The sequence below is a fragment of the Mycetomoellerius zeteki genome, unplaced genomic scaffold (assembly GCF_001594055.1).
Source record: "Mycetomoellerius zeteki isolate Tzet28-1 unplaced genomic scaffold, Tzet1.0 scaffold19, whole genome shotgun sequence".
NCBI classification, from domain to species: domain Eukaryota; kingdom Metazoa; phylum Arthropoda; class Insecta; order Hymenoptera; family Formicidae; genus Mycetomoellerius; species Mycetomoellerius zeteki.
In genome coordinates this window covers 2,207,390-2,227,408 of record NW_017256854.1, presented here as the reverse complement: position 1 = coordinate 2,227,408, position 20,019 = coordinate 2,207,390, and the positions used below count along the sequence as shown (strand labels likewise).

The window sequence follows — 20,019 nt, the reverse complement described above, 5'->3', positions numbered from 1 at the left end:
GATAAAACGATACACGGGGCACTCGGGTGATAATTCCGAACGCAGCCTAACTTTATCGATGCTCGATAAAGTTTCAGTCGTTGCGTCGCGAGTCGCGACGACCACACTTGTCGTTTTGCGTCGCGCTCGCGCAAACATCATCACATGTCACCGGCCATATCCACTAACATCTGTTAACGTCTATCTGCAATTCTGCAATTGCATCTGTTTGCATCTGTTTGCGTCTGTTACGGCGCGCGGATGTAGCGCGATTCTCGCGTGAAGTACGCCGGTGTTCGCTCGCGCAGCGTGATCGAGCACGATGGAGAATCACGAGGAGGACGAGCTGGAAGAGCTCCGTTCTACGATCTATACGTTCCCGCAGAACGTACAGAAAGTGATCGAGCAGGTTAAGTAATCCACCGCGAGTTTATGACTTTTTCTCATCAGGCGTTAATGTTTTCAAGCTGCGTTCGTCCCGCGCGCAAAATAACAGCGCTCTTTAAGTGTTTTTATATTTTATATTCCTATTTTTCAATAAAATGATTCTCCTTTCAACGTCTATTTTTCCTTGAATCGTTTCCTTCCTTGACGTCAAATTGACATTATTTTGATTTTTTTTTGTTCTTGAGATTATATCTATAAAGTACTTTTTTTATGTTTTTTTGCAAAACAAGTTTAACATTGTTTTTTTTACTATCAGGTTTTGACTATCACTGATCCATTAGATCAACCTAACTTCAATGTAGTGGATCATATAAACACGTTATTTCCTACGGAACAATCACTGTCAAATATTGATGAAGTGGTGAATAAAATAGAAAATAAAATACATACTATTGATAAAGAGATACGGTCAGTCGTACGTGGTCAGACAAATGTGGGTCAAGATGGTAGAGCAGCGTTGGAAGATGCACAGAAGGTGATAAAGCAATTATTTATCCATATAAAAGACATAAAAGACAAGGCGGAGCAATCTGAGGAAGCTGTTAAGGAAATTACAAGAGACATCAAACAGCTGGATTTTGCCAAGAAGAATCTTACCGCTTCGATAACAGCACTGAATCATTTGCACATGCTTGTGGAAGGAGTGGATAATTTAAAGTACACATATTGCATTATTTTACAAAATATTATTTAAATATGGTTCAAAATTATAAATTTATTGTACGTTCCTTCAGAATATTGACGCAAAGGAAGCAGTATGGAGAAATTATCTTACCGTTGCAAGCAGTGATGGAAGTGATGCAAAATTTTAATAGCTACATGGACATACCACAAGTGAAACAATTATCTGATCAAGTAGGAGCACAAGTTTTATCTTTGATAACTGATAGACTATTTTTTTAATATGTTTAATTATTTTTTAATAATTTTCTTTTTAATTGATTCATTTAATGTTTTCTTTTGTCTAAACGAAAGGTATGTCAGATCCAGGATGAATTGGCCCAGCAGATTACAGCAGATTTCAAGCAGGCCTTTTCAGGCCAGAATCCAAAACATTTCAATCAGTTGACGGAAGGATGTTTAGTATTATCAGTATTACATCCTAAAGTGAAGTATGTATATTGTATAGATACTTGTAGCATCTAAGTAATGATAGGATTTTAATAATGTCTCAAAACACTTCTTTTCTTCAAAGGAAAGATCTGCTTGTCTGGTTCGTAAGTATCCAATTACAAGAATACGCACATTTGTTCGATGAGAATCAGGATTTCGCCTGGTTGGATAAGATAGATCGAAGATATGCGTGGATCAAGAAACATTTGCTCGATTTCGAGTCGAAGTTCGGTACAATTTTTCCTCAAGACTGGGAAATTTCCGAGCGAATAGCTGTACAATTCTGTCATGTCACACGTGAAGATCTCACTAAATTAATGAACAAGAGGCGTAATGAAATAGATGTAAAATTATTGCTTTACGCGATTCAGAGAACCAGTAATTTCGAAACGCTACTATCGAAGCGTTTTATCGGCAGCACTTTGGAGACTACCGATGTTAAGACCGTACCAGTCAGTAATAAAGTTGTGGAGAAAGTCCCGGGAAATCCTTTTGAAGAAGATGAGAAGGTTTATATATATATATATATATATGCTATACATGCATCTCTGTATTTACTAATTCATTTAAAAAAATGTATCATTCTTTTGTAACTGTAGGTTGAAAACGAAAAACCGAGGTCGTCTCCATTCGAAAAATTAATAGGAAGATGTTTCGAGCCATATTTGAACATTTACATAGAAAGTCTGGATCGCAATTTGGCAGATCTGATGGACAAGTTCGTGTCTGATTCTAAAACGCAACCACCGGGTGCTAAGGAATTCGACGGCATCGAAGGTCCGAGTAGTGTCTTGAGCTCGTGTGCCGATTTGTTTGTATTTTATAAGAAGTGCATGCTACAATGTACGCAACTCAGTACCGGTTTAATCATGTTGAGCCTTGCCGAGACCTTTCAAAAGTACCTACGAGAGTACGCTGTAAAGATCTTACAGAATAATTTACCCAAGTAAGTCTAAAAATTGTGCAAATCAGTTCTTCAGAACTTATGTATCTCTTAATGCAACTAATTGTATTTTAATGTAACTGTTATAGAGTCGGAGGCAGTGCAGGAATTGGTACCAGCATGAGTAATATCACACGTGACTTACGAGATAATCTATCAACGTCAGGCTTTATTCAAAATTTCCAAAGTTTTTTGAAGGAAGGAGAAACTGCCAGATTTAGCAAAGAGGAGCAATCTCGTATATGCTGGTAAATATATTACGAATTTATTTCCACAAAACAAAGTGAATAATTATTGAAGTATACTTTTTTCAGTATTTTGACAACAGCGGAATATTGTTTAGAAACGACACAGCAGTTAGAGGAGAAACTTCGTGGAAAGACAGATGAATGCTGTTCGGAAAAAATTAATTTATCTCAAGAACAGGATATCTTCCACAAGTATATCTTCTCTTTTTTTTCTTATTTTTATATACATATTTTAGAAAATTTTATTATTGATTTATTAATTTCTGTCATTTGTTTTTAGCGTTATTTCTAATTGCATCCAGTTGCTAGTTCAAGATCTGGAAGCAGCATGTGAATCCGCACTGACTGCAATGACTAAGGTAACTTATAAAAAAAAGATTGATTAATGCGATTATAACACATTAGTTATACATAATTTATATGTATTATTCTATAATATAGAAATAAAATTAATGTCATTCTATTTAAAATTAACGTACAATTGACAGAGAGACAATATTAATATTAGATAATAAAAATATAGTAACTGTTTTACTTGTTAGGTACAATGGAGTTCTGTGGAAATCGTAGGTGATCAGAGTAATTATGTTAATACGATAATAGCACACCTTCGACAAACAATACCAACCATACGAGATAGACTATCTTCTTGTAGAAAATACTTCACACAGCTTTGTGTCAAGTTCGCCAGGTAAAATATTTATCGTATACTTATACACGTGATACTTTTCGAATTTCTCTAATACTTGATGCTTTGTTTCAGTTCTTTCATAGCAAAATTAGTACAGCAATTATTTAAATGCAAGCCATTAAATGCCGTTGGCGCAGAACAATTGTTGTTAGACGTCCATATGTTGAAAACAGCCCTACTGGATCTTCCATTGACAGGTTATCAAATACAGAGAAAAGCTCCAGTAACATACACAAAAGTAATTGAATACTTTAGAAAGTAGACAATATTAAATTTATTAAAGTACACATTCGTTATTTAACATATTATTTATAATATAGGTTGTAGTGAAAGGTATGGCAAATGCTGAAATGATATTGAAGATTGTAATGTCCCCAATTGAATCTCCTAGTGATTTCGTGAAACAGTGCAATATACGCTTACCTGACTTGCAGTCCTCAGAATTCCAAAAAATTTTAGATATGAAGGTAATTTTTGCGATAAGTAAAATTCTATTAGTCTATCTTATTTTTCATCAATAATCTAATCATCTAATGTAATTAATATATACATTTTAGGGATTGAAAAAGACGGACCAAGATCAATTGCTTAAGCAATTTAAACAATCTGAAAACACGGATGTCGCAGAGGCTGCGAAAAATCGTATAGTACATAATAGTCCGGAACATGAAGCTGGAAGAATTAAGAGACTAGAAAAGCTCATCAAGAAACGAATTTGAGGATATTAGATACAATATTCATTGTAACTGTATATAGTTAATTTAGAAATTTTATCTTATCTTAAAATATATATATATATATAATAAAGATTCTTTATACGAAAATGAAAGAGCAATATAAATGTGGGGACACTTTTATCAAATAAATACAGTACTAAATTTCTTTTATCTTTTATTTTTTTATATAATCTGTAGATGATAAGGGCAATGATCTTAACCTTGTTTTTGTGCGAGTTCCTTCGCCTTAGCTTTTTCTAATTTCGCTATCCTTGCTGCAGATTTGCTTCCCAATAAACCACCGCCCCAGTGACGCCTGATTTCATCATATCGATCATTAAAGTTCGTTTTAATGGCTTCAACAATCTTCGCGAAGTTGGCTCTATCGCCAGAATCCACCTGAAATAATAATAATATATTTTAATAAAACTAAAATAAAAGAGAAGGACCAGATTTTTGTAAATGCGTATCAGATAAGTATAATTTTAATTTCATAGTATATCATTGGATTGGCTCTTGAGTATTCATCATAAAATAATTTAGTTTAATTAAATGCAAATTAAAACAAAAATACAAGAATTGGATATAATTACGTACTTGAGTAAGGGCAACTGTTGAGCAGGTTTTACGTCTAACCAGACGTCCCAAACGGGCCTTGCCTTTAACAATACAGTATGGTACACCCATTTTACGACACAAGGCAGGAAGGAATAATACAATCTGTATCAATAAAGAGAAAACTGATTAGGTTGGTACATATAATTTCTTGCAAATATATATAGTAATATAAGATGGCACTCAGATGTCATATATCATTCCTTGAATACAAATGTTAAAAGCATTTATATTCTCAGGTGAAGAAATTCAAGCATCATAGTTAAATAGAATGAAAATTAGTACAATATAAATCTACTATGAATCAAACATTTAGACGAGTAACAGAGTTGATAAAAAAACATGTTTTAAACAGTTTAAAACATTAATTGATGTTTTTAATGTTTTAAATATATTTTTTTATAGTACTGTTTGAACCATTAAAAACATATTTAAAAAGAAACGCGATGTAAAAAAAAAGTCTACCAACTCTCATAACTAACCTCAATAGGATCAACATCATGAGCTATAACAACTAGTTGAGCTTTCTTCTGCTCCACCAGCGTAGTCACTGTGTTGGTTCCACTGCGAATGACGTTAGGTTTTTTTGTCGGCGTATCTTCCTTCTTTGCAATCTTTTGTTCAGCTCTTGCCTTCAACCTTGCCTTCTTCATGGCTGCTGATTCAGGACGGTACTTTTCCAATACCTTGAATAACTGTGTAGCTACAACATAAGAACAATGTTGTATTATATTTTTTTCCATATGCATATAAATAGGATTTAAAAATTCTTTAAATTATATGAAATATACATCTTACCGGTTTGTTTATCCAATGTTTGTGTGAACTGGTTTATCGTCGGAGGTACCTTCAACCTCTTCTGCAAGACAGATCTTTGACGCTGAATGCGGATATATTTGGGCCATTTTACAAAGCGGCTGAGATCACGAGCCGGTTGAATGTCCTGGCCTAAATTTTAATGGAATTTTACAGTAACAAGTGACTGTTCTATATAGATTATAAAATACAGTATAATTCTGTTTATTCAAACATGTCAGGGGATAAAACAGTTCCGATAATCGAAAGATTTAGATAACAGAGATTGATTTGCTTTCCCTTCTACCAGTACTTATTAATTCTGATAACAGGAGCTGAAACTTAGAAAACTGAAGTTGAATATGTTGAGTTTATCTTTATTTAATCTGTATTAGAGTGAAAACAGAAACAAATATAATGCAGATAAACAGAGTTCTACTGTATTAACCAGAAATCAGAAAAATTATACTATAAACTGACTTACCAATGCCAAAGTTACGTGTTCGTTTCTCAAAGAGTGGGTTGGTCACTTTTTTTGGTTCAACCTTTTTAACTGCCAATGGTGCAGCAGCTACCTTCTTCCCAACCTTCTTCTTAGGCTGAAATTATAAAGGGAAGTTATATAGGAATAAATTAATTTTCACGTGCAGTTATAGTCGAGTTTTAAAGTTTCTTCGTAATATATTCGTGTAATTTTAACAAAATATGTAGAACTAAATTAGAATTATTTTTATGCAAGAAATATCTTTTAAGAATCCAACAATTTAATTTCCTTTATCTCATGAAAATTATGCGCTTATTGCTGAACGCCAATCTTTCAATTTTCAGAGATCTACGAAATTAATTTGTATGAAATTAGGTTATAAAATGTTAGATTGATGTCACGTGAATGAATCGATTTGTTTGATCGTTGTTGTACCTGGAAATAGCATTTTTCTGCAAAAGTAGGATTTCGGAGGATTGCAATTATCACATTATATAATTACTGAACTAATTGACTGTGGAACGAAACATATTTTTGGGCTACACGCTGGAGAATATACTCGAGATTCGAGTAAATCCAAACGTGGATATTCGACTCAGTAGACACCGCTTAACAAAAATATTATTCGCGCACGATGATTCGATAATCTTACCTTTTTTTGAACCATTTTTCTAGCTAGAAATCCGAAGGATTTCTATAAATTTTACCGGATAAAAACGCGGTATCTCACTAAACGCGACGCAAAGTACGGCGTCGACACCGTAAAGAGAGCCAGAGGGGTGTCATACCGCAGCGCCATCGAACTCCGAAGTGACGCCATATTAGAGGTTTGTTCGCGTCGCAAGCTCCAACATGCTCCAACATGCTACTTATAGCTCCTACTCACTCTACCAACCGCGTTGGAGTGAGTAAGAGCTATGATAGAGCATGTTGGAGCATATTGGAGCTTGCGACGCGAATATACCTCTATTGAGTGCATTCAGTACTACAATCACTCACTGACTATATTTACACAATACCCTTGGGCTACGGTCTACTTGACGCTACAAACGCTTCGAAGCATTCTTTGATTAGTCAATTCGTAAAATTCTTTGTTCTGATTGGTCGCTCAAATGCTTCGAAGCGTCAAGTGGACCGCAGCCTTAATCGGGTTTAATAACATCCGTAGTTATGAAACTGGCCGATCACAGTCGTTCCATTCTTCCGAGGAACAGCTATGATTGGCCAATTTCATAACATCGATGTTATAACTTTGGCGTAACACCGGATCTACAATAGAGTGTTAAGCCTTAAGCCATAAGAAATGGACGAATCATAGTCGATTATTCCCCTGGAATTCGACTATAATTGGTCAATTTCTTATGACTTAAGGCTTAAAACACCTATTGTAGATCCGGGGTAAATCGAGCCGTATAAACGTAATCACAATGGGCACAGGCAACAGGGAATAGCGAGCCGTCCAATCAGAGCTCTGGGATACCCGGGGAAAAGTTTATATATAATTATTGTATATATAAAAGTTGTATCACTACAAAAATAAGATTTTAATAACATTTATTTTACACAAACTGGTACAGAGCATGGTAATAAATGTGAAACCAAAAATTATTGCTAGATAAGGGTGTATGAAAGAAAACAAACTGAGATATTCACATAAAATATTAAAGTTCTCTCTTATACAAGAGACTATATCTGGATGATATATGTATTCATGATCTATTTTTGATAGCATACAAAGTTCTTTACGTCTGGGTAGATTATGAATAGATATATAGGAATAGATATAGGAGCAAAAGAGCAAAAATCCTAGTGAAGAAAATAATTTATAGTTATTTCGAGCATTTTAAAAAATGCTTATCAAATATAATATAACTTGTTTTGTTTGAAATAATGATATACAATAGAAGATATGATTATAGTCATTAATCTATAACTCTCATCGCCTTCTGTGACTTTTCTTCCTGATTCTATAAAAATGTAGAATATAAATATCGATATGAATCCAAATAGTATATCACTTTAAATAATTGTATTTAAATAATGATAAAATAATACTTACTTTTTTGGTCCTTTTACAAAGCACCAATCTACAGAGATAGCTTGACCTAGGATTTCTGTACCATTTAGAGCCTCCTTCGCAGCTTGTGCTTCTTTAAAAGTTTCATATTCTACTAACGCATAGCCTTTCAGAAATCCTGTTCTTCTATCCAGATTCAAATGCAAGTTCTTGATTTGGCCAAACTCAGAGAACTTGTCCTGAATATCATCCTCCTGTGCCTCTTCATGTACTGAATTTATAAATAAGATCCATCCTTCCACAGCTAAAAATGTATGAAGAATATTAATTGTTCTGATCTTACAAATAAAAATAAAAAATAAGTACTGTAATTCAAATTGAATTAACAAAGCTATGAGAAAGATCTTCTTACATCTCTGAGGACCAGGCTCATTGTCGTCTTCTTCAACAAGATTCATGGATTCGTAATGCCCAACATCGTCTCTCGTAGATACCAATTCCGCGCCATGGCCTCTACCTTTCCTTTTCTTCGCTTTTTCCTTAAGACGCGCGATACCCTCTGGAAACATACCAATCAAAACAATTGTTTACATCATTCACATTGTTATGATCCGAATACTATTGTTATTTCTTCCATATTTTCTGTCTAATGATTTCAAACAAGTTCGATACTTGCACCATCAATATTAGACATTGAATAATTGCGAAAAACCGCTTCAAAATTTGATAATTATTCAGTTGAGCTACCTCACCTTCAATTTTGATAAAATGTTTTAATAACTTTATAGGGAGACACCGTGCTCGGTTTAGTAAGGAACATAAATACGAAGTGAAATGATCAAATCTCGGTACGAAGTTGAAGTTACAATGCTCGCAAAATATAATGAAGACTCACGATCTCCTTCGTCATCGACCTCAAACTCCTCAGCGTTATCGATATCCAAAACATCCGCCATGGTTAGAGTTTCAGTATTTCAATAACGTGTGTATAACGTTAATCCGGTTAATCTTTAAAATGTTCAAAAGGTAATTATTTAGAATAGCTACCTCACCTCCGATTTTGATGAAATTAGACTCATTCGACGCGTTATCACTCAAAACAAAAGAATCTGGCAGAAAAAGTTGGTGGTCGGTCCTGCAAACCGAGATATTATGCTGATTCTACAGTGAGTCGGTAATCGGAAATCTTAATCAGTTTTAACCTAAATAGGTGACTATGATTTTTTGCATCTACTAGTTGTTAATTGTACAGCGAGTCGTTTAGCTGGATTAATGGAAAGGAATAAAATAGAATTTGGTCAGTCTTAAGAAAATAGTTTTAGTCGTACAAGTTGGCTGTTGGCCAACTCCACCGATTCACCGATAAGACTTAGGACTACCGACTCATAGAATCAGTTTTAAAGTTGACGACTGTTGAAGTTAGGAAATCTGTCACAGCCATGCAACATTGCGAAGTTATAACTCATGTAGACAGTGGAGTGTGTAGACAGTAGTGCTTACAAAAAAAAAATAACATCCTACCTGTTTGGGGCCAAGAAGTTGCAGCCTAGACGGTGTCCGCTTGGAATATTTCTAACTCATGAAGACAGTGGGGTGTGAGAATAGTATTTTTAAAGCCTATATGTCTTTAAAAATAGGTTTTAGAAATATTATCCTGACCCCGAATTCCAAATGGGTTTTTACTTACTGTCTCTAAAGACTGTTCTCACACCCCACTGTCTTCATGGGTTAGAAATATTCCAAGCGGACTCTGTCTAGACTGCAACTTCTAGGCGATTAGGCCCCAAGCGGGTAGGACATATTATTTTTTTGTAAGTACTACTGTCTACATATCCCACTGTCTACATGGATTATAATTTAGCAATGTTTTGCGTGACTGTGACAGGTTTCCTAATCTCAACAGTCGTCAACTTTAACGCTTAATATCTCAGTTCGCCGGGCAGACCGCCAATTTTTTCTGCCAGATTCCTTCGTTTTGAGTGAAAACGCGTCGAATGAGCCTAATTTCATCAAAATCGGAGACGAGGTACCTAGCTATTCTAAATAATTACCGTTCAAAATATCGCGTTTATTATGCGTAGCACTCTATCATTCAACTCGCCAAGTCGCCAATGGTCGCCAAACACTTGATAACCACAAACAATGTAAATTATAGATTTAGGGGAAAAAGACGCCACTGAATATTCCTGTCACAGTCGAATCACAGTCGACTATTCCCCTCGGATTTGACTGTAATTGGTCAATTTCTTATGGCTTAAGGCTTAAAACACCTAATGTAGATCCGAACTTAAGCTGGTTCTACATTAGTCGCATCGCAGCGTCGCAAGCATATCGCAAACGTTGCGGTCCAATCAGAGTCGAGCTAGCTTGTCGTTGATTGGACCGCAACGCTTGCGACGCTGCGATGCGATCAATGTAGAACCAGCTTAATGCATAGTGCATAAAGCTGGTTCTACATTAGTCGCATCGCAGTGTCGCAAAAGTGTCGCAAGTAGAGACCCTCTAATCAGAGTCGCGAAATAACGTTTCCAATTTTTATTGGTGCGGACATTTTTCAGCAAAAACCGGAAATAGTCATGGCGTCAAATTTAAATTCTAAACCATGGTATTACAAAATAAATATATACAATATATATACAATAATATATACAAAATAAAAAAAGTATTATTTTATGTAAAATATTAAATAATACTTTTCCACAACACTAATCTCGCAGAGATATGAAGCATTAGTTGGAGTCCAATTTGGTCGACCTACATTTGCTGCCCATTTTGCTTTTTTTACGAGGAAAAACTTTCATAATATAATCCTTTTTTGCAGAATTGTTACAGTCTGGCGCAGAACAACCAGTCATTTTAGAAAATATAATTTTATGAAATACAGTATTAATATAAAAAATATAATAATGTAACTTCTTTCTGACAACTGTATTTAGATTCACACGTATTAGGTTAATGTATCACATTAAATAGTCTTTTCATTGCAACTGTGATGGTGTTCGTAGTCGTATAATCGCTACTTCCGGTTTTTGCTGAAAAATGGCATCTTCGACCTAACCTTATTGACGTTATTTCGCGACTCTGATTAGAGGATCTCTAGGCGATTTCAATGGCTGCGTTTGCAAAGCTGCTTTCTCTGCTGAACGCAGCCAATGGTAACAGGAAAAAGGCCGGCATGGCCCTTCTCAGGTTTCTCTCTGACCGGAGCAACCGGAACAGCTGATTAAGTTGAATCGGTTTAAGCCGTAAATTTGTTATTAATAATACCTAAGAAAATATCAACAAATTAATTATGACGATGAAATATTTCATAGTATAAAAAATTAGAAAAAGCATTAGAAAAAAAGTGAAATTGTGTCTAAGGGATAAATATATTCCAAAACAAGAAAAGTTAATTAGTTTTTAATTTTAATTTTAAAAGAAAAATCAACCGAAATCATTGTGCGATTGAGAAATGACGTCAAAGATTTCATTTCATAGGAGAAGCTGGATACTATGCGGTAAGCTAAACCTACTGAGTCTCGGATATAATCTTAATGGTACGTGCAATGCTGCGTCGACGTCCGCGTTGCCACCCGACAGTCCGATGAACGTGTTCGACAGGAATGCAAAGCTGTTGCAGCGCGAACGCGCCGCCAAGGATGCTAATGTCCAGTTGTATGACTACATTAAGGACGAGGTGGGCGACAGGCTGGTAGATAGAATATTTGACATCAAACGAAAGTTTGGTAGAGTCCTTGATCTGGGATGTGGCCGTGGTCATGTATCCAAACGGATTCTCAGTGAGTCCGTGGAGGAATTGGTGCTGGCTGACATGAGTCCGAGTCTCCTGTCGCAGGCTGAGATCATAGAGGGTATAAAGGTCAAGAAGGAAGTTATCGACGAAGAGAATCTGTCCTATGAGCCTGACAGTTTCGACATGGTGATCAGTTGTCTGAGTCTTCATTGGATCAACGATCTTCCTGGATGCTTCAGACGTATCAACAGTAGCCTAAAGAATGACGGAGTCTTTATGGCTGCTGTATTTGGTGGTGATACGCTTTACGAATTGAGGTAAAGACGACATTACCAGGTTTAGGTCAAAGTTTTTCCAGATTCTTTGCGTTTATTATTTCTGGTATTCATTCTGATAATATAGAAGTTCCTTACAATTAGCTGAATTTGAGAGGTATGGTGGGATCTCGCCACACATCTCGCCATTCGTGCAAATCAGAGACATTGGGTCTCTACTAACGAGAGCGAACTTTACTATGTTGACTATTGATACCGATGAGATAGTCATTGGTTACCCAAGCATGTTCGAGCTTATGTCGGACCTGAAAGGTAAATAACGTTACATAAAATTCTTGACTGAATAAAAATTATATAATAGGCGTGTAAATATACTACGCAAGTTTATTATCTAGGAATGGCTGAGAATAATGCTGCTAGAAATCGCAATTTGCATCTGCCGAGGGATACGCTAATCGCAGCCGCATCTATATACAAGGAGCTTTATGGAAAAACGAGAGAAGATAATACAGCATTTGTTCCCGCCACGTTTCAGATAATATATATGTTGGGATGGAAACCAGACGAGTCTCAACCGAAGCCTCTTAGGAGGGGAACGGGACAAGTATCGCTCAAGGATTTGTACAGGCTCGATCAAATTGTCAAAGAAAGCAAGAAGATAAAACTGGACGACGATGATAAATAGCCTGTATTAAATAGTCTTTATTTGATCGCGCCTTGAACAATGTAAATAATACTCTGTACCGTAAAAACTTAACATGTATAAATTCTTCCTTTTGAATGATAAGTGTAAAAAATTAATTTATTCAACATTCGCATTTTGTTATTTCTGCCATTCTGCACGTTGCCACTTCACGATTTTTTTCCCTCGTCCTTGTGCACTACGATGCCCTTTTCTATAAGCTCTGGAATCTCTACTGCTAGCCATGGTCCCAACTGAAATAAAGAAACAACTTGGCGCTAGAATCTTTTATGTAAGTATCTCGATACAAAAATTTATAAGTCTTTTAAATCTTGATATGGACTCAATTATAAATTTCTTTATAAAAAGTATCAATTCAATTTTCTTTATGTTACATCTGCAAATTTTGGTTATTCTTACTAAAATATATTTATTAATTCTTTCTCATGTAAGTTAATTTGGTTTCTTGAAATTAATTCGTGCCTTTTATTATAATTAATATAAATTAAGTAGATCTTACAGACCAAATGTCAGTAACTGCGTTACAGATTTTGTCAAAAGCTCCAAAGGATTATAATGCTCTTAATTATTAAGTGTATGTAATTAAGTATTTAGCTTACACCTAGAGCCATTGCATGAGCAATACCGAACTTGGGAACGTTGCGAGCCCATAATGGCTTGAAGTGATCAGTCAGGCAGATCTTACCACCTCTATACATTTTTGCAGTTTTACCATCCAATTCTGGTAAAGCAATTTCAGGTGCTGTTGTGGGATACGTAATGGGAATCTAGCATTGTCCAAGAAGGAAAAAATATTAACCAAGTTTTTTAAATATTGATTTATTTTTAGTTTTAATAATTTTAACTTTTTTATTATAATAAATATTGACGAAATATTATTCAAATAGAATTCTATATTAGAGGTAATATTTTTTTCTCTTTAAATAAAAAATACAGTAAGAAAAAAGCAAAAAGTGACGCTACTCACATCAAATTCTATTTCAAATTCATACTTCAGGAAATTCTGAATGTACCAACACTTGCCAAACCACTTAGTGCCTTCCTTGTTTGATTCCAGCCGGAACCAATCGTTATCTGCTTCTTTATTATTTTTGACATACTACAATAAAAAATTATATGATTAAGGCCGATATTCATAGTTGGTTGTTATTTCAAGACCATCTTAAGTAATGTCTTAATACGCTAATGCAGCTCTCTGATTGGTTCGCGACATCTCAAGACTGAACTTAAGACGATCTTGAATATAAGAATCTTCATATATAGAAGAATATAAGAATATAAGGATCTTGACTATGAATACCAGCTTATATCTATGTATTAATTGAAAGCTTCCTTTGTGCTGATTGGATTGTACTTTTAGATCTAGACTATCTAGAGTCTCAGGGGAGAAAACTTCCAACAGTTGCAAAATAAACATTCTGAACACAGTTAACAATCATTTTAAATCTATTACGTAAAATATTTTTGGGATAAATATGCTGTTCAATAATGTCTCGCCACATAAATTAATTTTCAACGTTTATCAACTAAAAATTGAATTATATTATATTATTTATAAATTAAGCAACACAAAAACTATTCCATATGGAAGTGTGACATTTATAAGTTTGCAAGTGAAAAAGAGTCATTTCTCTCACCTTAATCAGAGCCTGATATTCCTCTTTCAATCTCTGTACCCATAAATCCTTGTCTCTGGGGCCGGCTTTCGTTTGCAATAACGGAATATTACTCAAAGTCTTCTTCGTCGACTCGTCAACCATTTCAACAGATTAACGTTTCATCAAGGTTTATCTTGAAGGTTATGATGCTGCTTGCTGTCGCACGATCAGTGTCGCCAACTTAAAACGTTGCACCGCGTTGCACTTCTTCAAGAGTTGCGATAACTAAGGAAAAAAATAGTTAATAATTAATACGCATCTCTCTAAATAACTATAATAATAAAAGATACAATTTGTTTTCTCGCTTTTACAATCTCATTTTTAGGTTATTTTTACGGTGTACTTGTCCTTCAATCGATCGATTGCGTTCGTAAACGGTTGCATCGGTTGCATCACTGTAACTACCGCTAAACAGGCGTGTTGTACCCGGTCGTGTGAGTCGTGTCGTCGTTCCATTTGGTTTTGGTTCCATTTACGCGAAGGCTGTAACAGTGAAAGATACGAAGAAACAAACGCTCGTAAGTGGCGATGAGATGCTAATCGACCATCAGTAGCGTACTTGTGATTCGGAAAAAATTTGAATGCACGATGGCCGATTCGTCCTACGAGAAAGGGTTAACTGAACTGTCGAAGATGAAGGTGAATGTCATAAGTTAACTCCTTGTTCCGCACAACTCGCTGTTTCTCGGTGATATTCTAATCAAGCTTTCTCGAGCCTAGAAAGTCGTGGCTTCCGATTGATCCCGATTGCTCCTGATCGCACTCACTTCCGCTGTCGATTTTTAATGATGGTCACCGGTGACCGATGTTATTGCCGACTATAACATATAACGTAAAATATACAATTACTTGGAATTGTAAGGCTGATTATGTTTGCTTTAATAGTAGAAAAGCGTGATAAAGTGTAGTACCAGCAAACAAATGGTTCATTTATGGTAGATGATATTCAATTTTATCACATTGTTTTTATTATAAAATACTTGATGGAAGAACAGAAAGTCAGTTAAAATATATTTGTAAGATTATAACTGTCTTTAGTAATAGTAGAGAAACATAATTAAGTGTATAAACAAATGGATAGTTTTATTTATTGTATCTAATATTATAATTCAATTTTATTTCTCATTGTTCTTATTATAAAATAATCCATTATATATATATATATATATCAGGGTTGAAAAGACAATGTTTTTTTTAAAGAATAAAAGATACACTGTGTTTCTTCTTAAATATGTTTTTAATGCTTCAAATATGTTTTAAACAGTACTATAAAAAAACATATTAAAAACATCAATTTAGCATGTTTTAAACTGTTTAAAACATGTTTTTTTACTCCAATCTTAATGTATATATATATATATATATATAAAAGTAGAAAATCAGTTAAAACAGGCTTGTAAGATTATGGGCAGTCCATTCTTATTTTAAGACCTTAAGTAATGTCTTATAGGCTTTCTACAATAAGCCATCATCTAAATTTTAGGTCTTATTCTGATTCCATAATGAGTCAGTAGTCCTAAGTCTTATAAGTAAAGTTGACTAACAGCGAACTTATACGACTAACACTGATTGGCCACTTCACTGATTAAGACTAAGGTCCGTATTCATAGTCAGGCCTTATATTTAAGGCTTCCTTAAATTTATCTTCAGATGCTCTACGAATTATTTCATTGGCTACCGAGCATCTAAAAATAAATTTAAGGAAATCTTAAGTATAAGGTCTGACTATGAATACGGACTCTGTGGTTTTAATTAATTATAATTTTTGCAGTTGAAACAGGATGAAATATATGCCATTTCAAAACATTTTTTTTAATTCTTTTAATTTCTATTACATTGCTGTATCTCTCAGGTAGCTGATCTAAGGGCTGAATTGAAGCAACGAGGACTTCCCACTACAGGCAATAAAAATGAATTGGTAGAAAGACTCCAGCTAGCAATTCACGGAGGTTCTGTTTTTGCTCTATTTCAGTTCTTTTAATATAAGTATCTTAGGCATATTTTTGTGAAAGAATTATTTATATTTTATAGATGCTGCATTGTCCTTGGATGAAACTACGGAAGAGATTTTAGATGAAGATGAAGTACTTGGCGTAAGTGTACTGTATAGGTGTTACAATATTAATAATAATAATTTATAATAATTAATAATAAATTTAAATATATATATATATTAATTTCTGTTTTAAATACATACATAAGAATTTTGGATTAACCGCAAATCTGTATTGGAGGAAATAAAGAATGACCAAGTGGAGAAGAATGAAAATAAAGGAGCAAAAGTGATCGAAGACGCCCCGCCGGAGAAAAAAATTATTAAACTATCCGAGCTCAGCACAAAAGAGGTAGCTAAAAATTATATTATTCTTATCCATTAGATCATCAAGTAATAAAATTCGAATTTGCTTCGAATACACAATGCAAGCGTGCTTGTTTTATATTATTTATTAATACATGAGTGTATTAATTCTTTAACAGAGATTGGAAATGAGAGCTAAGAAATTTGGAATGCCATTATCGGAAGCGGCAAAAAAGGAGGCTAGATTAGCTCGTTTTAACGTAAATAATCAAAATAATAAATCGGCTGCATCCATAAAGATACCCGTGGTAAGAAATTTATAGTTTACGGTATAGTTTATGTTATCAAGATAAAATAATAATTTACAGAATTATTTTATGACAATTATCAATAAATTTTTCGTAGCCTACTACATATGAAGTATTGAAGAAACGTGCAGAAAGATTTGGTACCTCAGTATCTACTTTGATGGAGAAGGTAAGTAAAAATAGAATTAGATCATGACATACAGAAAAACTTAAATAGTAAGAGGCTTTCTACAATAAGCCATTATCTAATCTTTAAGTCTTAAGCCATAAGAAATTTGTCAATTACAAACGAATATGAGAAGAATAATCGATATATATCTATAATTGGTTAATTTCTTACGGCTTAAGACTTAAGTTTAGGTAATGGCTTATTGTAGAAAGTCTTTAAGTAGTAAGGAAATCAATATGTTGGATTTGCCACTGCTTACGTTATGACCTTAAGGTCGCTACTGCGATTAGTTAATTTTTTTACTGCTTATGTTTTACTGCTTAAATTTTTTGTGTATGCCATGGTTTCTTACCTCTGCAGATATATGCATAGATTTTGAAAATTTAGGATGTATGGCACAGCTTTTTCCTATAATATCTATCGCGTAATTAACTAGAGGCGTTATGCATTACACAAAACTCATTTCCATATGTCCCATGGAATGTATTACATATCAATGAATTATGACTTTTGCTATTTCTGTTCGAATAGTCTAAAAGAATATAAAGATATGATTGGTTATTATGTACTCTATTGAATTTTTTGGCGTTTCATGGGACATATCGAAATTGAGTTCCACATACATAATAGTAAACGTATAATAGTAAATGTCTCTAATTACATTACGTAAAAAATCATGGGACAATACTTACATTTATTTTTGTTAACATAGATTAACTGTAATCTCGATTTAACTTACTTTTCGTTTTTATCTAATTCTTAGAACTAAGAAAAGATACAAAAATACGTTAAACCAAGATTAAAGTTAATCCACATTGGTAAAGACGGGCATTAGGGCGACTTCGACAAACTTTAATTACTTAAGGGGGAACACCACCCTTGAGGCCTAAAAATGATACCTAACTTCGGCAATTTTTTGCAGTAAATTGAGTCAATCAAAAATCGTTTTGAAGGGCTTTAATATATCAACTTTCGAGAGTACAAAAAAATTTTTTTTAATTTTCTTCTCAAAATGGCGACATTATATTAGCAGCATTGAGCCTCCTTTTTGGCGAGTGCATATGCGATGTATACGGAATTTTGTACACCTTTGGATCTGGAACAAAAATCCAAAGGATTTTCTTTTCTACATACTTAAAGCTAGTGAAGTACGTAGGATTTTTTCAAAATATTGATTTTTGAAAAAAATGATTAATGTTTGAAAAAAAATATGATTTTCGACCAAAAATTTCCATCTTTAAATATTAATAACAAAAAAGTTTTCAATATATCACAAAAATCCTACGTACTTCACTAGATTAAACATCTGAAAGTAACCTGTGCAAATTTCAAGTGAACCGATTAAGAATTGTAAAAGTTATCATCGTAAAGTATATACCGACTTTAAAAAACTTGTTTTAAGAAAAAAGCGTTTAAAGTTTTCAGAACTGATTTTTTGCTTATAAAATTATAAATCGGAATTGTGCCTTTAATCTGCAATGCGCGCCTGCGCCATACACTTTACAAGTAGCAACATCTATCTGCCAAAACCTATTTCTTCGAAAATTTGGAGTTTCCTTTTATCTGCGGAGTTCTACTGCGCGATGTCCGCCGCTTGGGGAAGACTCAACGGCGAGGTGAGGAGCTGTAAGATTTTGATTCTAACGGGAGTATACAGTTGAGATGCCGACTTAAAACTATTGAAATATTCTTAAAAGTATAAACTATAAATTTAAGCAAAAAAATTTTCGATTTTTTGAAACCTCAAAGGTGATGTCCCCCCTTAAATCGACAATTGACTCTATCAGCAGAATCGCTTAACACAAAGTCTCTAATATACAGTTCGTTATTCTTAATCTTTTTTTTGATATATTAAATATAATTTTAATATAAGTTTTATATTCGTATTATTTAATAAAATAGTTAATTAACTTAATCAGAATTTTGATCGCCCTTATATACATCATTTTTCTGTCACACTGATTTAATTTTAATCTTTTGTTTCTTTTAGGTTGAGATGGCTGAACGATTGGAGAAAAGAAAGGCCAGATTCGGTGAAGTGAAACCTGAGAATAAACTATCTAAGAATAATTATAAGATCAAGATTGTTAAATGATACTCGGTGTTATATACTAAATCAACGATCTAGATTACAGAAATCTAATTTAAGTTTTATTTTGAATAAAGTACTATTATACACACGAGAGAGGAGAATAATGACTCATTGAAGATAATGTACTTTTTACCATTATTACTTCGATATTAAAGCAGCCATACTTTTTTCCTTCGTTTTTCTTTTATATTACCTTATCACGTGTGAATTTCTTGTAAGAAAATAGGCGACAGAAATCTTAAAAATGTAGATGGATGTATTATATCAATAAACTCATATATGTAACAGTATTTTAATTGTAATTAGTTATCGATACAAAGAATGTTATTTAAGATTTCAGGATTTTAGGATTAGAAGTGTGAAAAGAGTATATTATGCAAATGCATAATATATGTGATAAAAAAAATTAGTAAATTATAATAAGATAGAACCCATATTGTTTCTCTGATCGATAAATATGATGTATCCTATTTTAATACTTTCATAAATATTTATTAATATTTAATATTTATAATATATAATTAATTTAATAAAATCATTGTTAGGAATAATTGTAATAAATAAGAGAGAAAGAATGGTATATATACAAAATATATTACAGATATTTTATCAGTCGATCGGACAATCGATTCGAGAGTACTAGGTTCTAGGAGGGTATTTTCTTTTAATGTTTGGTAATATCTATAGGCCTATTCTTTTTGGTTGAACTTTTGCATCAGTTCATCTTTCTT

General features: G+C 33.7%; 6 protein-coding genes across 8 annotated transcripts; 3 read left to right on the top strand and 3 right to left on the bottom strand.

The window, feature by feature from the left end:
• Positions 1-163: 163 nt before the first annotated feature.
• Positions 164-4,176, top strand: Vps53 (vacuolar protein sorting 53). Its single transcript, XM_018446885.1, has 13 exons — positions 164-388; positions 683-1,083; positions 1,161-1,281; positions 1,402-1,538; positions 1,622-2,048; positions 2,139-2,485; positions 2,572-2,730; positions 2,797-2,922; positions 3,011-3,089; positions 3,273-3,421; positions 3,494-3,659; positions 3,742-3,888; positions 3,979-4,176. Exons 1-13 carry the CDS (start codon positions 302-304, stop codon positions 4,138-4,140), a joined length of 2,508 nt encoding a protein of 835 aa, XP_018302387.1. The 5' UTR covers positions 164-301; the 3' UTR covers positions 4,141-4,176.
• Positions 4,177-4,295: 119 nt separating this feature from the next.
• RpL7A (ribosomal protein L7A) lies at positions 4,296-6,822 on the bottom strand. The gene is made up of 6 exons (XM_018446887.1): positions 6,684-6,822; positions 6,032-6,146; positions 5,551-5,700; positions 5,235-5,455; positions 4,735-4,857; positions 4,296-4,536 (listed from the first exon to the last, which is right to left on the bottom strand). Exons 1-6 carry the CDS (start codon positions 6,696-6,698, stop codon positions 4,354-4,356), a joined length of 807 nt encoding a protein of 268 aa, XP_018302389.1. The 5' UTR covers positions 6,699-6,822; the 3' UTR covers positions 4,296-4,353.
• Positions 6,823-7,690: 868 nt separating this feature from the next.
• LOC108722010 (RNA-binding protein 8A) lies at positions 7,691-10,172 on the bottom strand. 3 transcript variants are annotated; one of them, XM_018446893.1, is made up of 5 exons: positions 10,100-10,172; positions 8,944-9,056; positions 8,461-8,607; positions 8,091-8,352; positions 7,691-7,998 (listed from the first exon to the last, which is right to left on the bottom strand). In XM_018446893.1, the coding sequence occupies exons 2-5, from the start codon at positions 9,002-9,004 to the stop codon at positions 7,968-7,970; spliced, it is 501 nt and encodes a 166-aa protein (XP_018302395.1). In that variant the 5' UTR covers positions 9,005-9,056; positions 10,100-10,172; the 3' UTR covers positions 7,691-7,967. The 3 variants fall into 3 exon arrangements, with proteins under 3 accessions (XP_018302395.1, XP_018302396.1, XP_018302397.1); XM_018446894.1 differs by having other exon boundaries at positions 8,944-9,048; positions 10,102-10,131; XM_018446895.1 differs by lacking the exon at positions 7,691-7,998 and having other exon boundaries at positions 8,087-8,352.
• A 1,169-nt stretch (positions 10,173-11,341) lies between these two features.
• Positions 11,342-12,744, top strand: LOC108722032 (NADH dehydrogenase [ubiquinone] 1 alpha subcomplex assembly factor 5). The gene is made up of 3 exons (XM_018446932.1): positions 11,342-12,101; positions 12,187-12,371; positions 12,455-12,744. Exons 1-3 carry the CDS (start codon positions 11,503-11,505, stop codon positions 12,742-12,744), a joined length of 1,074 nt encoding a protein of 357 aa, XP_018302434.1. The 5' UTR covers positions 11,342-11,502.
• Positions 12,745-12,898: 154 nt separating this feature from the next.
• Positions 12,899-14,602, bottom strand: Ufc1 (Ubiquitin-fold modifier conjugating enzyme 1). Its single transcript, XM_018446934.1, has 4 exons — positions 14,400-14,602; positions 13,730-13,861; positions 13,362-13,529; positions 12,899-12,995 (listed from the first exon to the last, which is right to left on the bottom strand). The coding sequence occupies exons 1-4, from the start codon at positions 14,520-14,522 to the stop codon at positions 12,912-12,914; spliced, it is 507 nt and encodes a 168-aa protein (XP_018302436.1). The 5' UTR covers positions 14,523-14,602; the 3' UTR covers positions 12,899-12,911.
• Positions 14,603-14,800: 198 nt separating this feature from the next.
• Positions 14,801-19,706, top strand: LOC108722034 (SAP domain-containing ribonucleoprotein). Its single transcript, XM_018446933.1, is given in 6 exon segments — positions 14,801-15,059; positions 16,273-16,369; positions 16,452-16,765; positions 16,899-17,027; positions 17,125-17,196; positions 19,187-19,706. Coding segments are annotated over 6 exon segments (768 nt in total). The 5' UTR covers positions 14,801-15,008; the 3' UTR covers positions 19,292-19,706.
• Positions 19,707-20,019: the final 313 nt, after the last annotated feature.